This window comes from Falco punctatus (genome assembly GCF_963210335.1).
Source record: "Falco punctatus genome assembly, chromosome: 14".
In the NCBI taxonomy this organism is placed as follows: domain Eukaryota; kingdom Metazoa; phylum Chordata; class Aves; order Falconiformes; family Falconidae; genus Falco; species Falco punctatus.
In genome coordinates, this window is record NC_137594.1 from 16,503,160 (window position 1) to 16,522,336 (window position 19,177).

Sequence of the window (19,177 nt, forward strand, 5' to 3'; positions counted from 1 at the left end):
GGAAAACTGATGGGCCCCTGCTGCTTACTTAAGCTCTAGGTGGAAAGTGGATGACCGAGAGATAGTTGAGATGGATGTGCGTACAAAAGCAGCTCCTACCTTTGGCTCCAGGCAGGCAGTGAGGATTAGGGATGAGCTGCTGGATAGTGAACATTACTGCTGGTTGAAAGAGCTGGGGCCCAGGGGCAAGACCCTTTAGTTATTACCAGACTCAAGCCAAATTTTAATGTCAATATACCTTGAGAGGCATCTTGAGAATCCTGGAGCTTTGCAGCATTTGCCCATTCAGTATTGTTTCAGAGAAATAAAACCTTTGTATCTAGAAGTTTCAAGGGGCTTAGGAAATGCAAGTATTTGAAATGTTTCTATTTCAAGTTGATAGAAAAATCAGCTTGACTTTTCCTGGCTGTTCTGTGCTTGCTTCATCTGTGCTGGTTGGACTGTGCACAGGTAGGGCCGAGTGAATCGCTGGGAGCAAAAATCACCTCCAACTTGGAAACACATTATTTTATAGATGGTCACCTGACCAGAGAATAAATCTGAGGTGCTAACGAAATTATTTGGGTAACCCTTGGCTATTAGAATGGAAAATACAGTGCTGGTGTTCCTTGGAAAGTAGCAATAGCCTATTTGGAATATCAGATGGAAGGAAGAATGATGCACTGTTTAATAACTAGCGATATTATTAAAGTATATTACGAAAATATGCCTGCAATGCAAGTGCATGGGGGGAAGGCTGTTAAGCAGGGGCATATTGCATATTGTTTATGACAAGGCTGGAGATAAGAAATGGGGGAGTCCTTGCTGCTTTGGAGGCACGAGGAATCGTGTTCTTACCCCATCAGCTGATTTACCTCATCTGCCCTGAACTTTCTGCTTTGCCTCAGTAAAGAGTTGGTCTATGTGGTGCATGTTCCTAGATTTTTCTTGTGAAGAGACTTGCATTTTTGTAGCTACTTACCTTGGGCAAACTGGAGGAAAAAAAAAAAAAATAAGGGGGGGGGGCTTCTCTGACTTTTGTCATATGACTTGTTAGTGTAGCCCATGATATCATGTTTCAGTTCTCTTTAAAACCCTCGCTCTCCATAGGCTCTGTAGTACGGTCATGTCTATTCTGCAACTGTTGAGTCCAGGCCAATTCTTAAGAAAACATTGTGTATTGACACAAAGCACTGTGGACAGTTTCAGCTAGCCTGGGAGAACAAAAGAGCTTCAGTCCAAGCTTAGCAGCGTAATGAACTGTTTGCTTTCATATTTTCTGTAACAAAATCCTATGGCTTTGTCAGTAGGAGACCAGAGAGTTTAGCAATGCTTGGAAATTCCTAGCTATGGGAAGGAAAGCATAGAGCAGTCAGAAATACTCAGATTTGTGGATGATAGAAACGCTGTCTTTTTTGCTCGTAAGTGAAAGGTGGCTGTGCATGTGCGCCAGGTCTTGCCCGGTACTTAGCTAGATAACTTTCTGTTGCTGAATCTGAATGCAACCTTGTTCTGTACTTGAAACAGAGTAGATTTGGAAGGCTGAAGCTATTCTGATTCACCTTCTGGAAGGAATCCTATTGTCCAATCTTTTATGCCTATCACATGTCCGGTGTTCTTACATATTCACTGGGCAAATTTCTTTTGTCTGACCAGATGTGTTTCACGGTAATTGGCATGCAGATGACTGTGGAGCCAGCCTAGATCTGAGTAAATAGTGTTTGTTTGTTTGTTTGGTAGATGTTCCTGTGGGTTTTCAGTGCAGTTTCCAACCCATACTGCTGGGGTTGTTTCTTATATATTAACCTGGTTGGCAGATTGCTCCTTCTCCTTTCTAATTCTTTGAACACAGTGAAGGTTTCTAAAGAAATGAGGTGCTTTCTTGATAAACTGATGATCAGAGCTCCATGGTCTTATGGCAGCAGCCCACATCCAGTCCCCGTTTGGCTTGGTGTGTTTGCCACTGGTGCTGCTGGGAGTGCTATTTGGTTTTTGTGGCCTGCTGCCATTTCAGGGTTACACCTCTCTTGTGGTGTCAGAATGGCAAATCTCTAAGAAACAATGACCAAAAAAAGCAAAATACTCACGTGATCCTTAAATATGTAAAAAAGAGTATGTTAAATGGATGCTTTTACTAGTGTGTGGTGCCATCTGTGAGACAATCTTTTTCTCTCTCAAGCCGGTCTTCTACATTTTCAGAAGGCTGCTGGAAAAATTCAGAGAAGGGGAGGGGCACAAAAAGCGGTGGCTTTCAGCCAAGTCTGTTAAAATTTCTTAAAAAAAAAAAAAAAAAAAGGTTGTCTTGTATGTTAATGGGAAGAGGGTAATACCCATAATAGCTTAAAAAAAAAAAAAAAAAGACCTCAAAAAGCTGTTTAAGTGTTTGGAGTGGTTTTGGAGCTGAAATGCAATTCCTATACTGACATGTGCATGTGTGAATTTCTGTTTTTGATTGGAAGGTGATGACTGGCAAGTCATTACATTTGTCACACAAACCCATGTTTATTTAACTAATGCATAATTGCACGATTCTCAGCTAATTTTGTGTTGCAAGTAACTTGCATTTTAAAACATGTACTGCAGGAGCACACATTGCTCTGTAGTAGTTTTTAAAAAGGGGAGCGGTAGTGGTAGTGGGACATGGGATGCAGATTGAAACTAGTTCAGGAGTTGAATTATACATCTCACAGTAGCATTTATGTAGTGTATTATAGATTCTTGGTAAGTCAATATAGTATTGTTTGGGGGTTTCTTTACCTAACAGAGTTTTGAGAAGAAAACGCTGTGACCCAGGATTATTCATAATTACTTGTAATGTATATCTATGAAGATCAGCGGAGGAATACACAAATCGATAAGGTAGCAATCTCTTTTTTTATTAAAATGGATTAAACCATTGAACAGACATTTCTCTCCAACTTGGTGTCTTGTAAAACTCTCAAATAATATTCAGAGGTAGTTCTAAGCTGACATTTGACATTTTTTTAATCTTTTGAACGTTAGATAACTGAACCACAGCCTCACAGTACAGTTCTGAAGAATAGAGATTGTCCCTGGTATTGTTTTTTCATTGACATAGAAGCATAAAATTACAGAAAGCAAGCCGTGCAGTAATTTTTCTTGGAATTCAATATTAAGTAGCCCAAGACAGGATTAATTGTCTCTCATAATTGCAAATGTTTTACTGCTTAGCAATTAGTAGTTATTTTTAGACAATGGATTCGTTCCTGCTAACTGGAAAAATAAAGCTGCCTCTCAAAATAAATATTATCATAAAAATTACCCTCAAAATCTTATTTCTGCAGTTATATTAAGGAACTTTTTCATTGTTTTTGTTCCGAAAATACACCTTTAGAGGGAACTGGGACAGCAAACCTGTTGTCTGTTATGTATAGTGGATCACATCAGGCAGAGTGTGTTCCTACACTCCCACCCTCATGGTACAGGGATTCTTCAGGCTGTTTAGTGAGTTGTTTGCACCTCTAGTGAATCACAGTTGTAACCTTCCCACTGTCTGTAGCTTGTCATCTTTGTAACGGAAAGATGAATTAAAATTACAATACTGGCCTCTGTGCACACCTTCTGTCAGTTCCCTCTTCGGAAAAACTGGCCTACACTCGAGTGAAGTAATTCTGCAGTCACCTGCATGACTTGGAAAATGCATGAATGTTTCAGTTTCATCTTGGCCTTGGCATCTTCTTAAAGTATCAGTGATTTCTAAGATGCGTTCACACACCTTTGCAAGAGCATTGTTACGCACATGCAAATGGCATGAGTACCAGAAGAATTTTTTCAGGTGGAAGATGGGAGGCCTTTTATTATGGAGTAAAGCTCAGTAGTAACCAGTGCAGGTGAGATACTAGGTGTACCATTAACTATATATGGGAAGGATGTCTTAAATTTTAATTCAGGTTTTAATACGTGTGTGAGTTTATTCTGGGTGTTACTGAATAAAAGTGAGGCAATATGGTGTTTTCTCTTTTTATGATTAACCTGAGTTTGCAGTATACTCTAGGAAGAAGTTGTAGTTATTCATTTTGCTGCAAAAGTTCACTTTTTTGTTTTGTTCTATCTCAGTATTGGTATATCTGTTTATGCCCACTTGGTCATTAATGATTGGGTGGTATGATAGTGTTTGCCTCTATTTACAGAGACTAAATCACTCAGTGCGGTTTCTGAAACTTTTTCCTTAACAGCACTTTTGATTGTAGTGTGAATGTAGTCTAAACAGATGTGTGTGGTTAAGTATTTTGCCTTTTGAGAGTAACTGGCTAGGATTTGGCTTTTCTGCAAGTCTTTTGGTGGGTTCTTTCTCCCCAGAGCAATGGCCTTGGGCACCATGGTGATGGCAGTCAAGTGGCAAAGAAGCTGTTGTCCTGTTATCAAGTTTTAATAAGACTTCTTCTGAAATCCTGGTTTTCATGCTTCCCTCCATCCCATTCCCCTGCTTTTTTTTGTTGTTTTATGTTTGTTGGCATTGAGTGAATTATATTCATGAATCTATTAAAAAAACATTGGTCATTAGTAATTAACAATACAGTTCATTCCTTAATGTTCATTGTTAACAGAACACATCTATTGCCTTGGAAACACTATTAAATAGAGTTGAACTAAATAGACAGAACTAGATGTCAAGTATCTTTTTTTTTTTTCCTTAAAAAAAAGTTTATTGAATTTTGGCTTGGACAGCTGTAGTCTTTTCTCATTTTCTATGCTTTTTAATTAAAAAGTGAAAGAAATAAAAAAGGATTTCTTGAAGATGCATGTTTTGAAAAATAATACAATGTTTATTATGATTAAAGATTTTGTATGTATACGTACACACAGGTGGGTGCATCACTTCAGAAGAGTTGTTAATATTCAGTTACGCAACATGCTTATGGAAACTATGTCGTTTGCTCAGAAGGAAACAAATTTAGTACATTGTTCATATGAAAACGTTTCAGTTAGAGAAAGGTGCAGCTGGCGCCTGCAGGGCAGCCGTTGGCAGCGCTGCCCGAGCCCTGCCTCTGTGGCCGCTGGCAGCACTGCCCATGCATGGAGCTGTGGGGCTGCCACCCCGCCAGCAAGAAACATCTTTGCTTGCTGGTTAGAGCATGCAGATAGGAAGTTTAAGGAGTGTACCTTTTTTTCCCCCCCTCCTTCTTCCTTGGGGAACACTGTGTACACTTAAGTGAATATGTTAATTTAATAATATTGTCTCTCTGCAGAGTTAATCCCAGGAAATGAGATTCAAGCTTATGGAAAGGAGTTAAGAGACTTGCAAAATAATAATAATAATAAAAAACCAAAACCCGAGAAAACCAACAAACAAAAAACCTGCCAAAAACTCCTATCTGCACAGATACAAGTTGATCTAAAGGTTCAAGCATAGAGCTGGCGATGAATTGCCCGTGGTTTTGGGGAGGCTAACTCTTTTGCTTCTGGTTGCATTGGAAATCCTGAAGTTAATGCTCATGAGAAGTAAAACTGGAGAGCGTGGGTTGCTTGGTGTGCCTAAAGATCGCAGAGGCAGCGGCAAAAAGACAGAATTTCTTGAAGCAGTAGCTTCAGCTGTGTCTTATTGTGTGCACTGGGAACTCAGAAAAACAGCAGCCAGCCTGGGAGAAAATGCCAGCTAAAGGTAAATACTTCTTCAATGAAAATGATGACTGCAGGCTATCAGACCCACTCTATGAGAAGTACCGCTACACAAGCCAGCAGCATCCACTCCTGCTACTGCTGCTCTTCATTGCAGTCATCTTCTGGACTACTCTTATTATAATCTTCTTTGTCATTGATGTGAGTATACTTTTTTCTTTGTGTTCAATGTTTTCAAAGATTATGAGGAATCACTGTAATGGCACGTAAAACATTTCCGGCTAAATAATTTTTTGAGCGACGTGGTATCGAAGCTGCAATGTTGAAAGAAATCAAGTAATTGTGTACATAATGCTCTGTATGTTTTTGAAGGGACAGGAAAGAGAGGAGAGAGTTTTCAGGCACAGGCACAGTTACTGTAAGGATTGTTCTTTCCTCTGTATATCCTCTATATATAAACATATAATAATTATGCAAAATGGTAGCTAAGTTCTTGTTTCCTTCCTTGGCCCCTTTATTACTTACTACCGTAAGTTAAAACATCCTCCTTTTCTCTTATTTTTTTTTTTGTCATCTAAGAGGTGTGAATTAATACAGTAATTCATTGGTTATGAATTCATGAGGTGATTTTTTTATAAAAGGATTTGTAGATATTAATTTATATTCTTTTTTTGTCAATAATAAAACCACAACAGGAATCTCCCGGTATGATGGGTGATCCATTGAATCAATATTTAGCAAAGAGCAGGGATCCTATAGGCATAGGAAAGCTGCGTCTTAAATAATTTTTTATTGTGTAGCATAATATGATACTCTGTAAAGAAATTAGGTATTCTTCAAGCCAGCCCAGTTGACAGCTGGTAAAAAGGGGAGTTGATTTAAAGATAATGTTGTAGAAAGGTAATAAGGAAGCTGTTATAATCCTTCATTGACTTCTAACACTGCTTTCCAAATACTGTGCTTTATGTGTCTCTTTTAGCAACAAATCTAAACTCACCAATTGCATTTGTATCCCTTTTAGCTTTAATTTCTTAAAAAAAGAAAGAAATAGCAACATTATTTGTATGCTATAAGTCATCTCCTGTAAAACTTAGGAAAAGAGCTGTTCTACTCCTTTTTAGCAAAGCTCAAACTCCTTAAATGCATTTCTTTGGGTACATCTACATTGTATAATGTATAGTTAGAACATGGCTTAAAAGACAAAACCAAAACCCACTAATTTGGGAAATAATTATGGTGTAACTGGGGTAGACTGAGTATCTGTAATAGTATTTATTGCATTATCCGTATATGTGTGAATATCAGAAAGTGTTACTGCTGCCACAGCTAGACTACTTAGCAGCTCAGGTTAGCATATTTTAAAGCTATCTAAGCTGTTGCCAGGACAGTATAGGTGCATTTTCTGTTGGTTTTCTTTTTTTTCTAAAGCTGACATTTAGACCAAGTGTAACACTTTGTTTTGCTTTTGCAGGAAGCACCTTATCATCTTGCCTTCATTATTGCAGTATGTGCTGCTCTTGTCATATTTGCAGTCATGTACTTACTTTTATGTATTGAATCCCTGTTTCGGAGATGGCTAACATTATTTGGAGTTACGATTTGGATTTGCTTCTTAATCATAGGATATGTATCACTTTTTGAAAAAGAAAATGATTATCAGTCGTGGGAACAGGTATGTATGTCTTGTTTGTTAAGATACGTAGAACTAGCAGTCAGTATATATGGATGTGTTTATGTACTTTATTTTTTCTGAATGTTCTAACTACATAATTATTTTCTTGAGGTTTAGGTTCAGTTTCCTAATTTTACTCGTTCATTATAGTAAATCTTGGTTTGTATTCTTTATTATAGTAAAAATACAGTTCAGCTGACAATTAGATAACTGCATAAATCTGTGCAAGAATTGCATCTTGAAATTGAAATTGAATTGTATTTTTATTTAAGATTTTTACTAAATCTTAATTATTATGAAATAATCTTTGAGAGAATTTTTCATTAATAATACTTGCTTGGTTAATTTACATGGGTCAAAGTGGTGTTCAAGAAGTGTGTAAGGACTCTAGAGCTGGGTGTGCCCTAGGGAGCATGTTTTCAAATCAGTGGGAGAGGTGAAGTGAACAATAAGAATTAATGACACATCCTGGCATAGCTGGGTGTGGCTAAAATTCATTGCTTAGTATCTCTGATCAGAAGATGGGCGACTTCATGATGCCAAAAATATCATAATCTGTAGGAAACTCCTCCTAAGCTCTCATAATGTAAACAGAAGAATTTTTATTGAAATAAAAATTACATTTTATCTTGTTTTACTGACTCTTCCCCTTCCCCTCTTTATTTCAAAAAAAGATAGATAATTTATATCTATATATAAATTATCAGTTAAACAACCAAAACCTGATTTGTATTGTGGCCTGGATCCAGCACCATGTGTTTAGAGTTGCTATTCAGTATTTTTTAACTTAAGGAAAAGGCTATTACCTTAGGGAAAAAATATTACTGTTCTTAACTGTAAGTACAGACGTGTAGGGAAGCAAGATTTGGTTTTGCTGCTTTCAGTGTTGCAAGCCAATGTCTTGTGTTCTTGTCATGTGATAATAGTAATGTTGGCTTAAAGCCTAAAATATGAGGAAACTCTAGATTAAAAAGTAGCAGTGAACAAGTTGATTTCAGACTTTCATCTCAAGTTATGAATTTATCACTAATTAAAACTACTGTTTAAATGCAGGTAAAACCTTTGGTTGTTCATGCTTATAAAACTATTTCACAGTGTTCAGAACATTGTGTGATAGGGGTTGTGCATATGACAAAAAAGCATTTTTTTTCAGTTTTTTTTTAGCCCAGCTAAAATAATAAAGATTAACTGAAAAGATTACTTTTGTTGAATGAAAACTTTTATTTGCTTGTTTTTTTGTTTATTGTTGCCCCAACCAAGCTATTTATTCTGACAAAAAAGTGCAGGCTGAGCCTTGAGACTTCCTCAAAGGAAGCTCATGTCTGGAACGGCACAAGTTGAGTTGCAGTGATGAGATGGCACTGAGCCAGGAGCACGGCAATGTTTTCCTCTGATCGGGGTTATTAGTTTCCATATATACGAGCTAAACACCATGACAAATCTATAAATACGGATTCAAGTTTTATGTACTTTCCTTCTGATTCCTAGCAGTTTAGTTGGACCATTGTGTATTCCATAAAATTTGTGCAGCTAAATACGTAGTTAGTGGCAATAATGACTATTTTCTTGTGTCAGCACTAGGAAGTATTGATTGGATTTTTAGTTTTTATCAAATATGGAGTAAACATACACGTGTGATCAGGTGATGTTAAAATTGGAATAATACCTTGGAAAAGGTGAAAAATCTGATTCTTTTCAATATTGCTATCCTTGCAACACACTGTTCCTGCCACATGATGTACAAAGTGCATCTTCAGCTGTAATAGATAAATTAAGGATGAAGGGCAAGGACAACTGAAAAACTTAAAGGTGTTATGACATGTTAAACTGTCTTATCTATGAATCTATAGCTGCTAATTCCCTCAAAGCTTTTAGGACTACCACTGTCCTTATGGTTTTAATTGTGTTTTTGAAATGTCAGTATTTAATTGTTCGGCCTGAAAATGAGCAAGAATCCTGCTATTTTCCTCCCTGTTCTGTAGTGAATTTTGGGCAGGTGCCTAATAACATGGATATGTAATACTTTTTTCTTCCCCCCCCTCTCTTTCTTTCTTCCTTTCTTTCCAAAGGTGCCATTCTTTCTCTTCATAATCTTCACAGTTTATACCATGCTACCCTTTGGGATGCGAGGTGCTGTCATAATTAGCGTTATTTCTGCTCTCTCCCATATTATTGTTCTAAGCATTGTGGTAAGCATGACTTCTCAGGAAAATAAGGAATCCATTCTATTTCAGGTAAGGAACTACTACTTGGTTAAGTAATTCAATACCCTACTCATATTACTATTTGTTATTGGTATAACTATCCTGTTCAGATAAGTTCTAAACTTCCACATGGATGTTTAAATTCATGGATTTGGTGCTTGGGCCTGTTGTGTTTTGCATGCTTTTCATAAAATCGCAATTAATTTAATCTGCAATGCATTTTGGTTTTGTGACCGAAGTGGAAGAAGCAGACTTATTATTTAAATTTTTTAACTAAGTTACTCAAAATATGACAAACTTCATCGCAATCATTCTTCCCGGTCAGTGCTGTTTCAAATGGGTCTATCTAACCTCATCTAGCACTGCCTTCAGGGCGGATCAAAAGGACTGTTGCTGCTCCGGGGAGCCAGCAGGGCCAGAGAGTGCTACTGGGTGCTTTCAGGGTTCCCAACACTTACTAATAGGGTGTGTTCAAAGTTGCATCCCAGCTCTTTTGATGCGGGTGTGTGTCAGACTTCACACAGCACGCTGATGCATGAATTTGTAGACTGGTTCTCCCTAAGTCAAACAGTAACGCTTGCAAATAAATGTTAAATGATATAGCAGAGTTTTCTGTTTCATTATACTATTGTATGTTCCTACAGGAATGCCTGTGAAAGTTAGCTTCCACTTCCCAGGTACATCCTGGCTAATTCCAACAGTATAATTTGGTATGTGGCCAGGTAACAGAAAAATTGAACGTGGCCTGGGACTGACTGTTTTTAAGGGACTAGTATGTGTATTAGTGAAGTACCAATGACTGTTCTGCAGTAGGTAAATATTTTTCTTCTTGTGCAGCTGCTTGCCAATGCTGTCATTTTTCTTTGTGGTAACTTGATGGGTGCATTTCACAAACGCCAAATGCAGGTTGCTTCGTGGGATTTGTATAGATACACATTAAAGTGCATTCAGGTCCGAATGAAATTGAAGATTGAAAAGAGGCAACAAGTGAGTGAACTAATTCATGTTATGAATTACTTGTTTTAATTTCTAAAGTCTGTAATTTTTAAGGTTGGTGACTAATGCATGTTGAAAGGCTTAGTCCAATCTTTGTGATACCCACCTAGTGTCAAAAATAAAAGTTGTGCCATTTGTAACAAAAGAAGGAAGTTAAAGGGAGGAAGCTGTTCTCTGTGGCTTGTCTATGTGAAAATCACACTATTTGTAACAGGGACGTAATTGCCAGTTAGTTTAGTTATTTTTTTCTTAGTATAAAATGTTACTAGGACTGGTCCAAGGCAACTTAAAAGAACATGCCCTTAATGCCCTGCAAAATACTTGTAAGGTAATTTCAGCAGTTAGTTTCGTGCTTCCCTTTTTCACTTTTTTTGTTTGTTTTGAATTCTAAAGTATTATTGTTCTTGTATTTTCTTGTCTCACAAGCTATTTTTCTTTTGCTAGAAGGAGAAAATTGCAGCCTAAGGGGGGAGAAAAATCACATAATACATTGCAGTTTTTTTAGTATGCTATTATTTATTTCCATAAACTCTGGTGGTATTTAAAGAATAAGCAAGGAACATGAAATTCTTACCGAGGAAGGACTGTAAAGTATCAAAGCTGAAACTAGGTCGTCTTTCCTCTTTTATCCTGGTATAAGTAGGGTTAAGAACAGCAGCTCTAGAAAGCTGTCTACAGAGTTCTCTGCCTACCAGTTATTAGATGAAAGGAAGGGGCTGGAAAGTGACTGACTTGATCAAATGGAAAAGAAGAAAATGCTGCACTGCTAGCGCGATCTGTCCTCTGATGCTAATCTTGTGAGATGAGATGACAAATCTGCGTGAAAGTCCTGGCAGAATTTCCCTGTGCAGCAGCCAGGGAAGGATCTGATCAGCTTACACAGGCAGTATGTGCTCATTCTTTGGGTGATGTGGTAACTTGCAAGTTTGGATTTTTTAATGGTTGCTTGTTTGAAGTGTAGATGTGCTTAAGACTATGGACAACTTTCTTTTCATCTGTGTTGTAATTTATTACACAATTTTGAGTCTCCTTTTTGCCACCCACTTTTTCTCTGTGAAAACCATGCAAGAAATGCAGTTCAGGGTTCCATGTCACTTCCTTGAGAACTGTGTAACGTCAGCCTCAGATGGCCCTGTTACATTCACTGGATCGGTTTAAATTGTTCCCCAAGGTTAACTCTCCTAGTTCTAAAACACTAGAGGAGGGGAAGGAGGTATTTCTGCTTCTGGGGGCAGTCTCAAACTAACTGCTTTCTGTACTTAGTGTAGGCTAGTACTTGATGGTCGAGAACTCCCTCTTCCTACTGTGCTCCCAAGGCATTTCCTTTTGGTAGCAGGCATTGCTTAAGCAACCCTGGCAGCTTACTGCCATCTTCATGGGGCTGCATCAGCTATTCAGGAAAAGGGGACAAAGATTTGGTCTAAAGGGGCAGCATTTTACTCGGTTACACAATGTGTTGACTTTACTGGTGATGTCATCAGAAAAAGTTCCTGCTTGTAGCTGCTCCATGCAGCATTTCCTCTTCTGTGGTGACTATCTCTGGGGTGGTAGAGCCCTTCCTGGGTTAAAAGTACCGTATTTTTGTCTTCCTCTTCTGCCCAGCAACTTAGCAGGGTCGTCTCTGAATGACGGGCTTTTAAGTCAAAGCCAGTGTAAAACAGGACACTGAATAGTCAAACAATGTAAGTGTTTTTTGAAGAGTCTGTATTCTCAGTTCAAGAGACTTTATTTCAGTGGCATCAGTTCCTGGTTCATTTAAGCTGTAGCAGCACATTGTTGATGCTGTTGTGTCTGTTGCTGCTTTTCCAGTATTTAAGAATTCACAAGGGTTTTGAATACTGCATAGATTGTTCGTTACAGAATATAAGCTTTTACCAGACGCTTTATCAGGCAATGCTAACATAACAGTGAGATTGGTGGACAAAATAAGTTGTCATTTATCCAGAAATTGTAGTACTGAATAGTGAATTTCTGTGTTTTTCATGGTTACAAAGAGATGTCACATTTAGGTCACAAGGAAAAACAAACAAAAAAATATACGATGGCCTTACTTAACTGTAAAATTGGTGATTTTGAGAACAGAAATGTAAAAGTCTTTTCTGGAAAACCTGACATGCATTACTCAAAAACTATTTGAATAAAGATGTTTGGTTTGTTGTTGTTTGGGTTTTTTTAATTCCTTTTTGCAGTCACTAAAACTTACAATTTCAAATTTACTGTATTAAGAATTTTACATCGTTAGTTTTCCCCCCCTCTCCTTTTAGGAAAATTTGCTTTTATCCATACTGCCAGCTCATATCTCAATGGAAATGAAGCTAGCAATCATAGAACGACTAAAGGAAACTAATGATAATAGGCAAATGCATGACAACAACTTCCACAGTCTATATGTAAAAAGGCACCAAAATGTTAGGTAAGTGGAAACTGTAGAAGTAATTGTATTAATGTAAGTTCCTGATGCTTAACAGTGTACGTGGTCCAGTGAAATTAAAATTTGGAGACAGACTTTCAGGCTGAAGCGAGCTTCTTTCCTATTGTGGGGAGATAATGTGTCTGAACTGATGTACTGCCTTCTATATCAGTTGAGACACTCCTTTTTTTTCTGGAGTTGTTTTCCAAAGAGAGAGATGCTTTCTGTTAAATGTATTTTAATGTTTAAGCTGACTGTGGAATAGACATATCTTCATATTTTAATTATGTTGTTTCTTCCTTTTGTTTTCATCCAGCATTCTTTATGCAGACATTGTAGGATTTACTCGCCTTGCCAGTGACTGCTCTCCTAAGGAACTAGTAGTGATGCTGAATGAACTTTTTGGAAAGTTTGATCAGATTGCAAAGGTAGGTGTTGCAGTTTGTCGTGCACTAGGGATAAAGGCCACCATTAGAAAAAGAAGTCTTTCCTGCAAGACTGAAGACAGTTGGTGTTAGTGCTTCTGAAGTCAGGAAGTGAAGGCTGCTTTGGCTTTAAAGCTAACTAGCAAAATCACCTTTAAATAGAATTTAAAACAAGAATAAGAAATTTAGCAAGTTGTTACTGTAATTCTAATTCTTGAGTCTGGAGGTTTATCTGTATTGCTCAGGAAATTGTCTGACAGCAATAAATGGTTGTAATAGCGCTGTAAGAGGTACTGTATACAAGGTCTACTGAGGAGCTTTGCTGTGTTCAGTTAAAAGGATCATTTGTTGGCTCTACAAATGGAGAACTCTCAGGCACACATTTAAAGTCATAAATTCAGTCATATTGCATCAGACCCCAAGGAGTTATTTAGATCAGGAATAATAATTAGTAATGGATACTTACAGAAAAGTGTAAGAATGGGAAGTAGATTAAAATGGTCCCTATTAAGACATGCCCTTACTACTGACCCTTTAGGCTGGCTGTAGTTCTTACTGGTGCCACTTCTAAGTGCTGCTCGAAGTTAATTTCTTTGCAGCTGTAACACAAAGTTTTTGTGTTCTCAGATTACAGGGACTGCATCACATAGGTGTTCACGTGACTGACTCTGTGTGGTGATTTCTGTTATTTTCTACAGCTGAGCCTAGTTCTGCGTATATGTTCTGTCATATCCATTGATTTTTCTGTATTAGGAGGCAAAACGCTGCATTATATTGCATCTTATGCGATATCAAAAAAAGCAAATACCAACCCGAATTCTGGTTCTAGAAATTTAACATTGGTGAAGCATAACTCAAGACTGGTGACTCCCTATCAAAACTTCCCATGGTTTAAAGATCGTAGAATCATAGAATGGTTTGGGTTGGAAGGGTTGTTAAAGATCATCTAGTTCCACCACCCCCTAAATGTTGGTTTGATTTCATAATTGACTATATTTGGATATACTGAATACAAATTAGAAAATTAACGGACTTGGAAAATCCTGGTTTTATGAAATTCTAAAAATTCTTCAGAAAAGTGGGAAAACCAAAATTATTAATATAGCACAGGAGTGAACTTTAAGTCTTTGTGGATATCACTGAATAAGTTCTTAAATATATCACTGATTAAAACCTGGCTTAATCCTAGTTAATGTTTTTGACTAAATGACATTGCTAATTCTTATATTTATAAATGGCATTGCTAATTCTTGTATTTATATGAAGTCAGTTGCTGTTAAAACTTCAAGTACTGGCAAATATGAGTATCTTACTAACTATTGCATTGCTGTTATGCAGCTCTTAGGAATGCACAAGGTCATGTCATCTTAGTTGCTATGAGCTTTTTATGCCAAAGTAGAAGCTGAGGTTAGACATTTGGTCTTTTTTTTTTTTTTTTCCAACTGTTCGTCAGATACAAAGGTAGAAAATATTCCAGCTTTTGAGTGGTATGTTTTAATTTCTCACTCCGGTCCGCAAATCGCACTGTTTAAAAAATGTCTGGATTTAGTGAGTCAAGGTCTTTTGCAACTCTGTGGTTAAGCTGTAAGGAGAGATTCCTGCTTTTTGTGCTATTTTTGTTCTGCCAGGGAGTATTCTCAGTCATCTTTTCCATAATGTAAAAATGTTGTAGGCTTCAATTTACCTAACAAAAGTTGATGGCTAATGTGGACGCTGAGCTGGATACTGAAGTCTAATAGCGCTAATCTAGGGCTAGGTTCCCCTGCTGATCTATTCAAGCTTGGCATTTGCTGCAACACTCAGAATCTACTGGATGGCTGTTGTGGTTTAACTCCAGCTGGCAACTAACTACAACACAGCCACTTGCTCACTCTACACCCCCTCCCCCCCAACCACCCCGCTGAGATGGGAAGGAGAATTGGAAAAAGGTAAAACTCATGGGTTGAGATAAGAGCAATTTAACGCTTGATACAGGGACAGAGTGTACCCTCAGCAAGTTTGCTGATGGTACAAAACTGGGAGGAGTGGCTGAGACACCAGAAGGCTGCGCTACCATTCAGCAAGACTTGGGCAGGCTGGAGAGTTTGGTAGAGGAACCAAATGAAGTTCAATAAAGGCAAGTGTAGGGTCCTGCACCTGGGGAGGAACAACCCCATGCACTAGTACAGGTTAGGGCTGACCTGTTGGAATGCAGCTCTGTGGAGAAGGACCTGGGAGTTCTGGCGAGCAGCAAGTTGCCCATGGGCCAGCAGTGTGCCCTGGTGGCCAAGAAGGCCAGTGGTACCCTGGGTTGTGTAAGGACAAGTGTGGCCAGCAGGTCGAGGGAGGTGATCCTCACCCTCTACTCTGCCCTGGTGAGGCCACATCTGGAGTGTTGTGTCTAGTGCTGGGCTCCCCAGTTCAAGAGACTGGGAGCTACTGGAGAGGGGCCAGCGGAGGCTGTGAAGGTGATCAAGGGACTGGAACATCTCCCGTATGAGGAAAGGCTGAGAGAGCTGGGGCTGTTTAGCCTGGGGAGGAGAAGATGAGAGGGGATCTTAGCAATGTCTACAAATATCTTAAGGGCGAGTGTCAAGAGGATGGGGCCAGGCTCCTTTCAGTAGTGCCCAGCGACAAGACAAAGTGCAACAGGCACAGTCTGCAACTCGGGAATTTCCTTGAGAATATGAGGAAAATCTTCTCTACTTTAAGGGTGACAGAGCTCTGGAACAGGCTGCCCAGGGGGGTTGTGGAGTCCCCTTTTCTGGAGATGTTCGAAACCTGCCTGGACATGATTCTGTGCAACCTGCTGTAGGTTACCCTGCTTTAGCAGGGGGTTGGACTAGATCTCCAGAAGTCCCTTCCAACCCTGATCATTCTGTGATTCTGTGAAATAAAATAATAATAATAGTAGTAGTAATAATAACAACAACAATTGTAATGAAAAGGAAAGAGAAAGAGTCAGGAATTAAATGTAAGGGTGAAAAAACCGGAACAAGTGATGCACAATGCAGTTGCTCACCACTTGCTGACCGATGCCCAGCCAGTCCACGAGCAGTGATCACTGGCCCCAGCCAACTCCCCCATTTCTATACTGAGCATGATGTTCTATGGTATGGAATATCCCTTTGGTTAGCTTGGGTCAGCTGTCCTGGCTCTGCTCCCTCCCGGCTTCTTGTGCCCCTGCTCCCTGGCAGAGCATGGGGAACTGAAAAGTCCTTGACTTGGGGTAAGCACGACTTAGCAACAACTAAACCATCAGTGTGTTACCAACGTTATTCTCATACTAAATCCAAAACACAGCACTGTGCCAGCTACTAGGAAGAAAATTAACTCTATCCTAGCCAAAACCAGGACAATGGCTTAAGATGGTGGAGAATGCTGGATGTTCTCTTAAGGCTTTGGCTGGTGAGGGAGAACAGCTTAGTGTTTGGGAAATTGTCACTGATTTGGGCTGATGCTGGAGTTGACTGAAGAATTTGTGGGCCGTTCCCACAGCAGAGAGGGCTGGGCAGCCCAAGGTGTCAGCTAGCTCAAATTAAACCATCTCTACTCAGCAGTCAATCACTATACAGCCTCACAGAATTAGCCTTGGCTTGCTTGCAGCCTTTTTAGTTAAAATTCTTTGATAACGTTTTAATGAAAGACATTACGAGGAGCTCTTTGCTCTTTCCCTTTCCTTTCTGCAGCCAGTCATGGACAGCAGTCCCCCGTGTTGCACAGTTAGGAAAGAGTTTTCTGCTGTCAGATAGTATTGCAAGTTTTTTTTTTTTTAGCAGTAGAAAACTGTAGCATGTGCTGGCTTCCTCTTCAGTTATATTTGAAACAAAAAAGCTCGTTTTGCTTCTGCATTTAATTCCTAACTTCTCCCTAAATTCTGTGCAGGTTTTACAATACTGCACAATGTTACTTATGAGGTCGCCATGCAAAAATTGAGGAAAATGTGAACAAACTGCAGAAAATTCAGGTTAATTCAGATGTTAATAAAGATGAAGATTAAAAGATAGATAAACAGATTTCATCCTTTAGATGGTAAATTCTGTGACAATTTTATTTTTATCTTTATTTCCTAATGGTACACGGTTCCAAGAATCAAGTCAGAAAGTAGCAAGACGATTTTATTTTAGAAATGCTTAAAGTGGTCCTTTTGGTTACCCTCCAGTGAGCAACATCCAGGGATTTGGATGTGGGAAAAGAAGAAGTAAGCTTTGCTTCAACAAGGATTGAATGAAGCTTGACTTTCTCAAAACAATACAGACAAGTCCTAGTTTTGGTGGTGTTAGCCTACTTGCAGTAAAATGTTAAATATGTTTACTGTAATTTCACAGGAGAATGAATGCATGAGAATAAAAATCCTGGGAGACTGTTACTACTGTGTCTCAGGTCTACCCGTGTCCTTACCAGTTCATGCCAGGAACTGTGTTAAAATGGGACTCGACATGTGCGAAGCAATAAAGTAAGTATAGCACAGAAAACTTTTTAGCCTATAAAGGCTATGAAGTTATTGAATAAAGTCATTCTTTGTTTTCTTGTTAGCATTCAAAGTGTATTTATTAGTTGGATATTTACACGTTAGGTCATAAGTTTGCCTTTTTCCTTTGCATTAAGTGTGCAATGAGACTTAAACCTCCAGGAGGAGGAGAGAAAATCAAGTGTGACTTACACTTTAATACCCTCTTCCCTCCATAGGCAGGTGAGAGAAGCCACAGGAGTGGATATCAACATGCGGGTTGGTATTCATTCTGGGAACGTGCTGTGTGGCGTGATCGGCCTGCGGAAGTGGCAGTATGACGTCTGGTCACACGACGTGTCCTTGGCGAACCGCATGGAGTCTGCGGGTGTACCTGGGTGAGGATCGTCCCTGTCAGTGCTGATTCACTCTGTCATCATGGTTTTCATAATCCTGGTTTATGACTCTGGAATTTGTAACTGCTGTGACACAAATCCTCATACTGGGATGATGAAAACAGTACAAATGTGTACTTACCAGAGCTGTAAAATGTTAGTATTTTCTGAGTTTGTTTTCAATGGACTATAAAATTCTATTCTGAAGCAAGCGACTGCTTCTTTACCTTCCCTTCATTGGAGAAACATGTACCTTCAGCAGTGCATTATGTTGACTTAGTTAATTTGTGGTGTGCACTATATTTGTAAGTTTAGCTAAAGAATAGATTATGCTACTTATATCGACAAGGCAAAGCTGCGTATTTACCTAGTGTTTCTCTTAATCTATTGATCCGTCCCACTTGATTTGTATTAGCTCTATATTCACCACCCCTACTCCCCCAAAAACACAACTCGGTAATTAAAATGCAGCTTGATGAGGAGCATCCAAGCAAGGAGAGTTTGGAGCTGCTGGTTGTTGCGTATTCTCTCTGTGTACCATTTGTCATGGGCAGAATGGGAAGGATAAACGAGTGGTCCTGAGTGCAAGCAGTAATGGGACTTGCCATGTGCTGCTCAACAATGCAAAGCGTTGGGTTCGGGGTTGATATTCATGCTGCCTTTTTTAAGATTCTTACTGAAAAGGACAACTATAAATGTTTTTAGAAAACACTAGCATTTTGTATTTTCTCCAGCTAAGAAACTTTTTTGTAGTCTGCATCAAAAAGGACCATATTAATAGTTTCCCTTTTTCCATTCCTAAATGAGACCATGATTTTGTAGGTTCTTGGTAGTCTGCAAATTAGTAGTTATTAATTGAATGGCATTCATGTGGGTGTATGTTTAAGCACTGAAGTAATTGTTTCTTTTGGAAAGGGATTCTAACCAGTCACATTAAAGGATTTCTTACTACTTCTGTGCCTCAGACAGCTTTTAGGTATATGCTTGTTAACTTAAAAATTAGTTTTTGCAAAGTAATAAGGAGATATGAATATCAAATTATTCTCTTGCATTGGTGACCGAAATAGAAAGAAAACTAATTGGAGCT

At 38.7% G+C, this 19,177-nt stretch overlaps 1 protein-coding gene across 7 annotated transcripts in view; it reads left to right on the plus strand.

Annotated features, from left to right (window-relative positions):
- The window catches only part of ADCY7 (adenylate cyclase 7), a 67,112-nt gene that overhangs the window by 26,264 nt on the left and 21,671 nt on the right, over window positions 1-19,177 (plus strand). For 5 of the 7 annotated variants that reach the window (XM_080411221.1, XM_080411216.1, XM_080411217.1 and 2 more), the window contains 8 exons: window positions 5,190-5,760; window positions 7,031-7,231; window positions 9,301-9,465; window positions 10,273-10,422; window positions 12,696-12,844; window positions 13,158-13,269; window positions 17,574-17,701; window positions 17,935-18,093. In XM_080411221.1, the coding sequence (XP_080267347.1) occupies window positions 5,590-5,760; window positions 7,031-7,231; window positions 9,301-9,465; window positions 10,273-10,422; window positions 12,696-12,844; window positions 13,158-13,269; window positions 17,574-17,701; window positions 17,935-18,093 (1,235 nt within the window). In that variant the 5' untranslated portion in view covers window positions 5,190-5,589. Of the gene's footprint in view, window positions 1-2,743; window positions 2,839-5,189; window positions 5,761-7,030; window positions 7,232-9,300; window positions 9,466-10,272; window positions 10,423-12,695; window positions 12,845-13,157; window positions 13,270-17,573; window positions 17,702-17,934; window positions 18,094-19,177 lie in introns of all 7 variants that reach the window. The other 2 variants (XM_080411220.1, XM_080411219.1) reach the window with 1 other exon arrangement.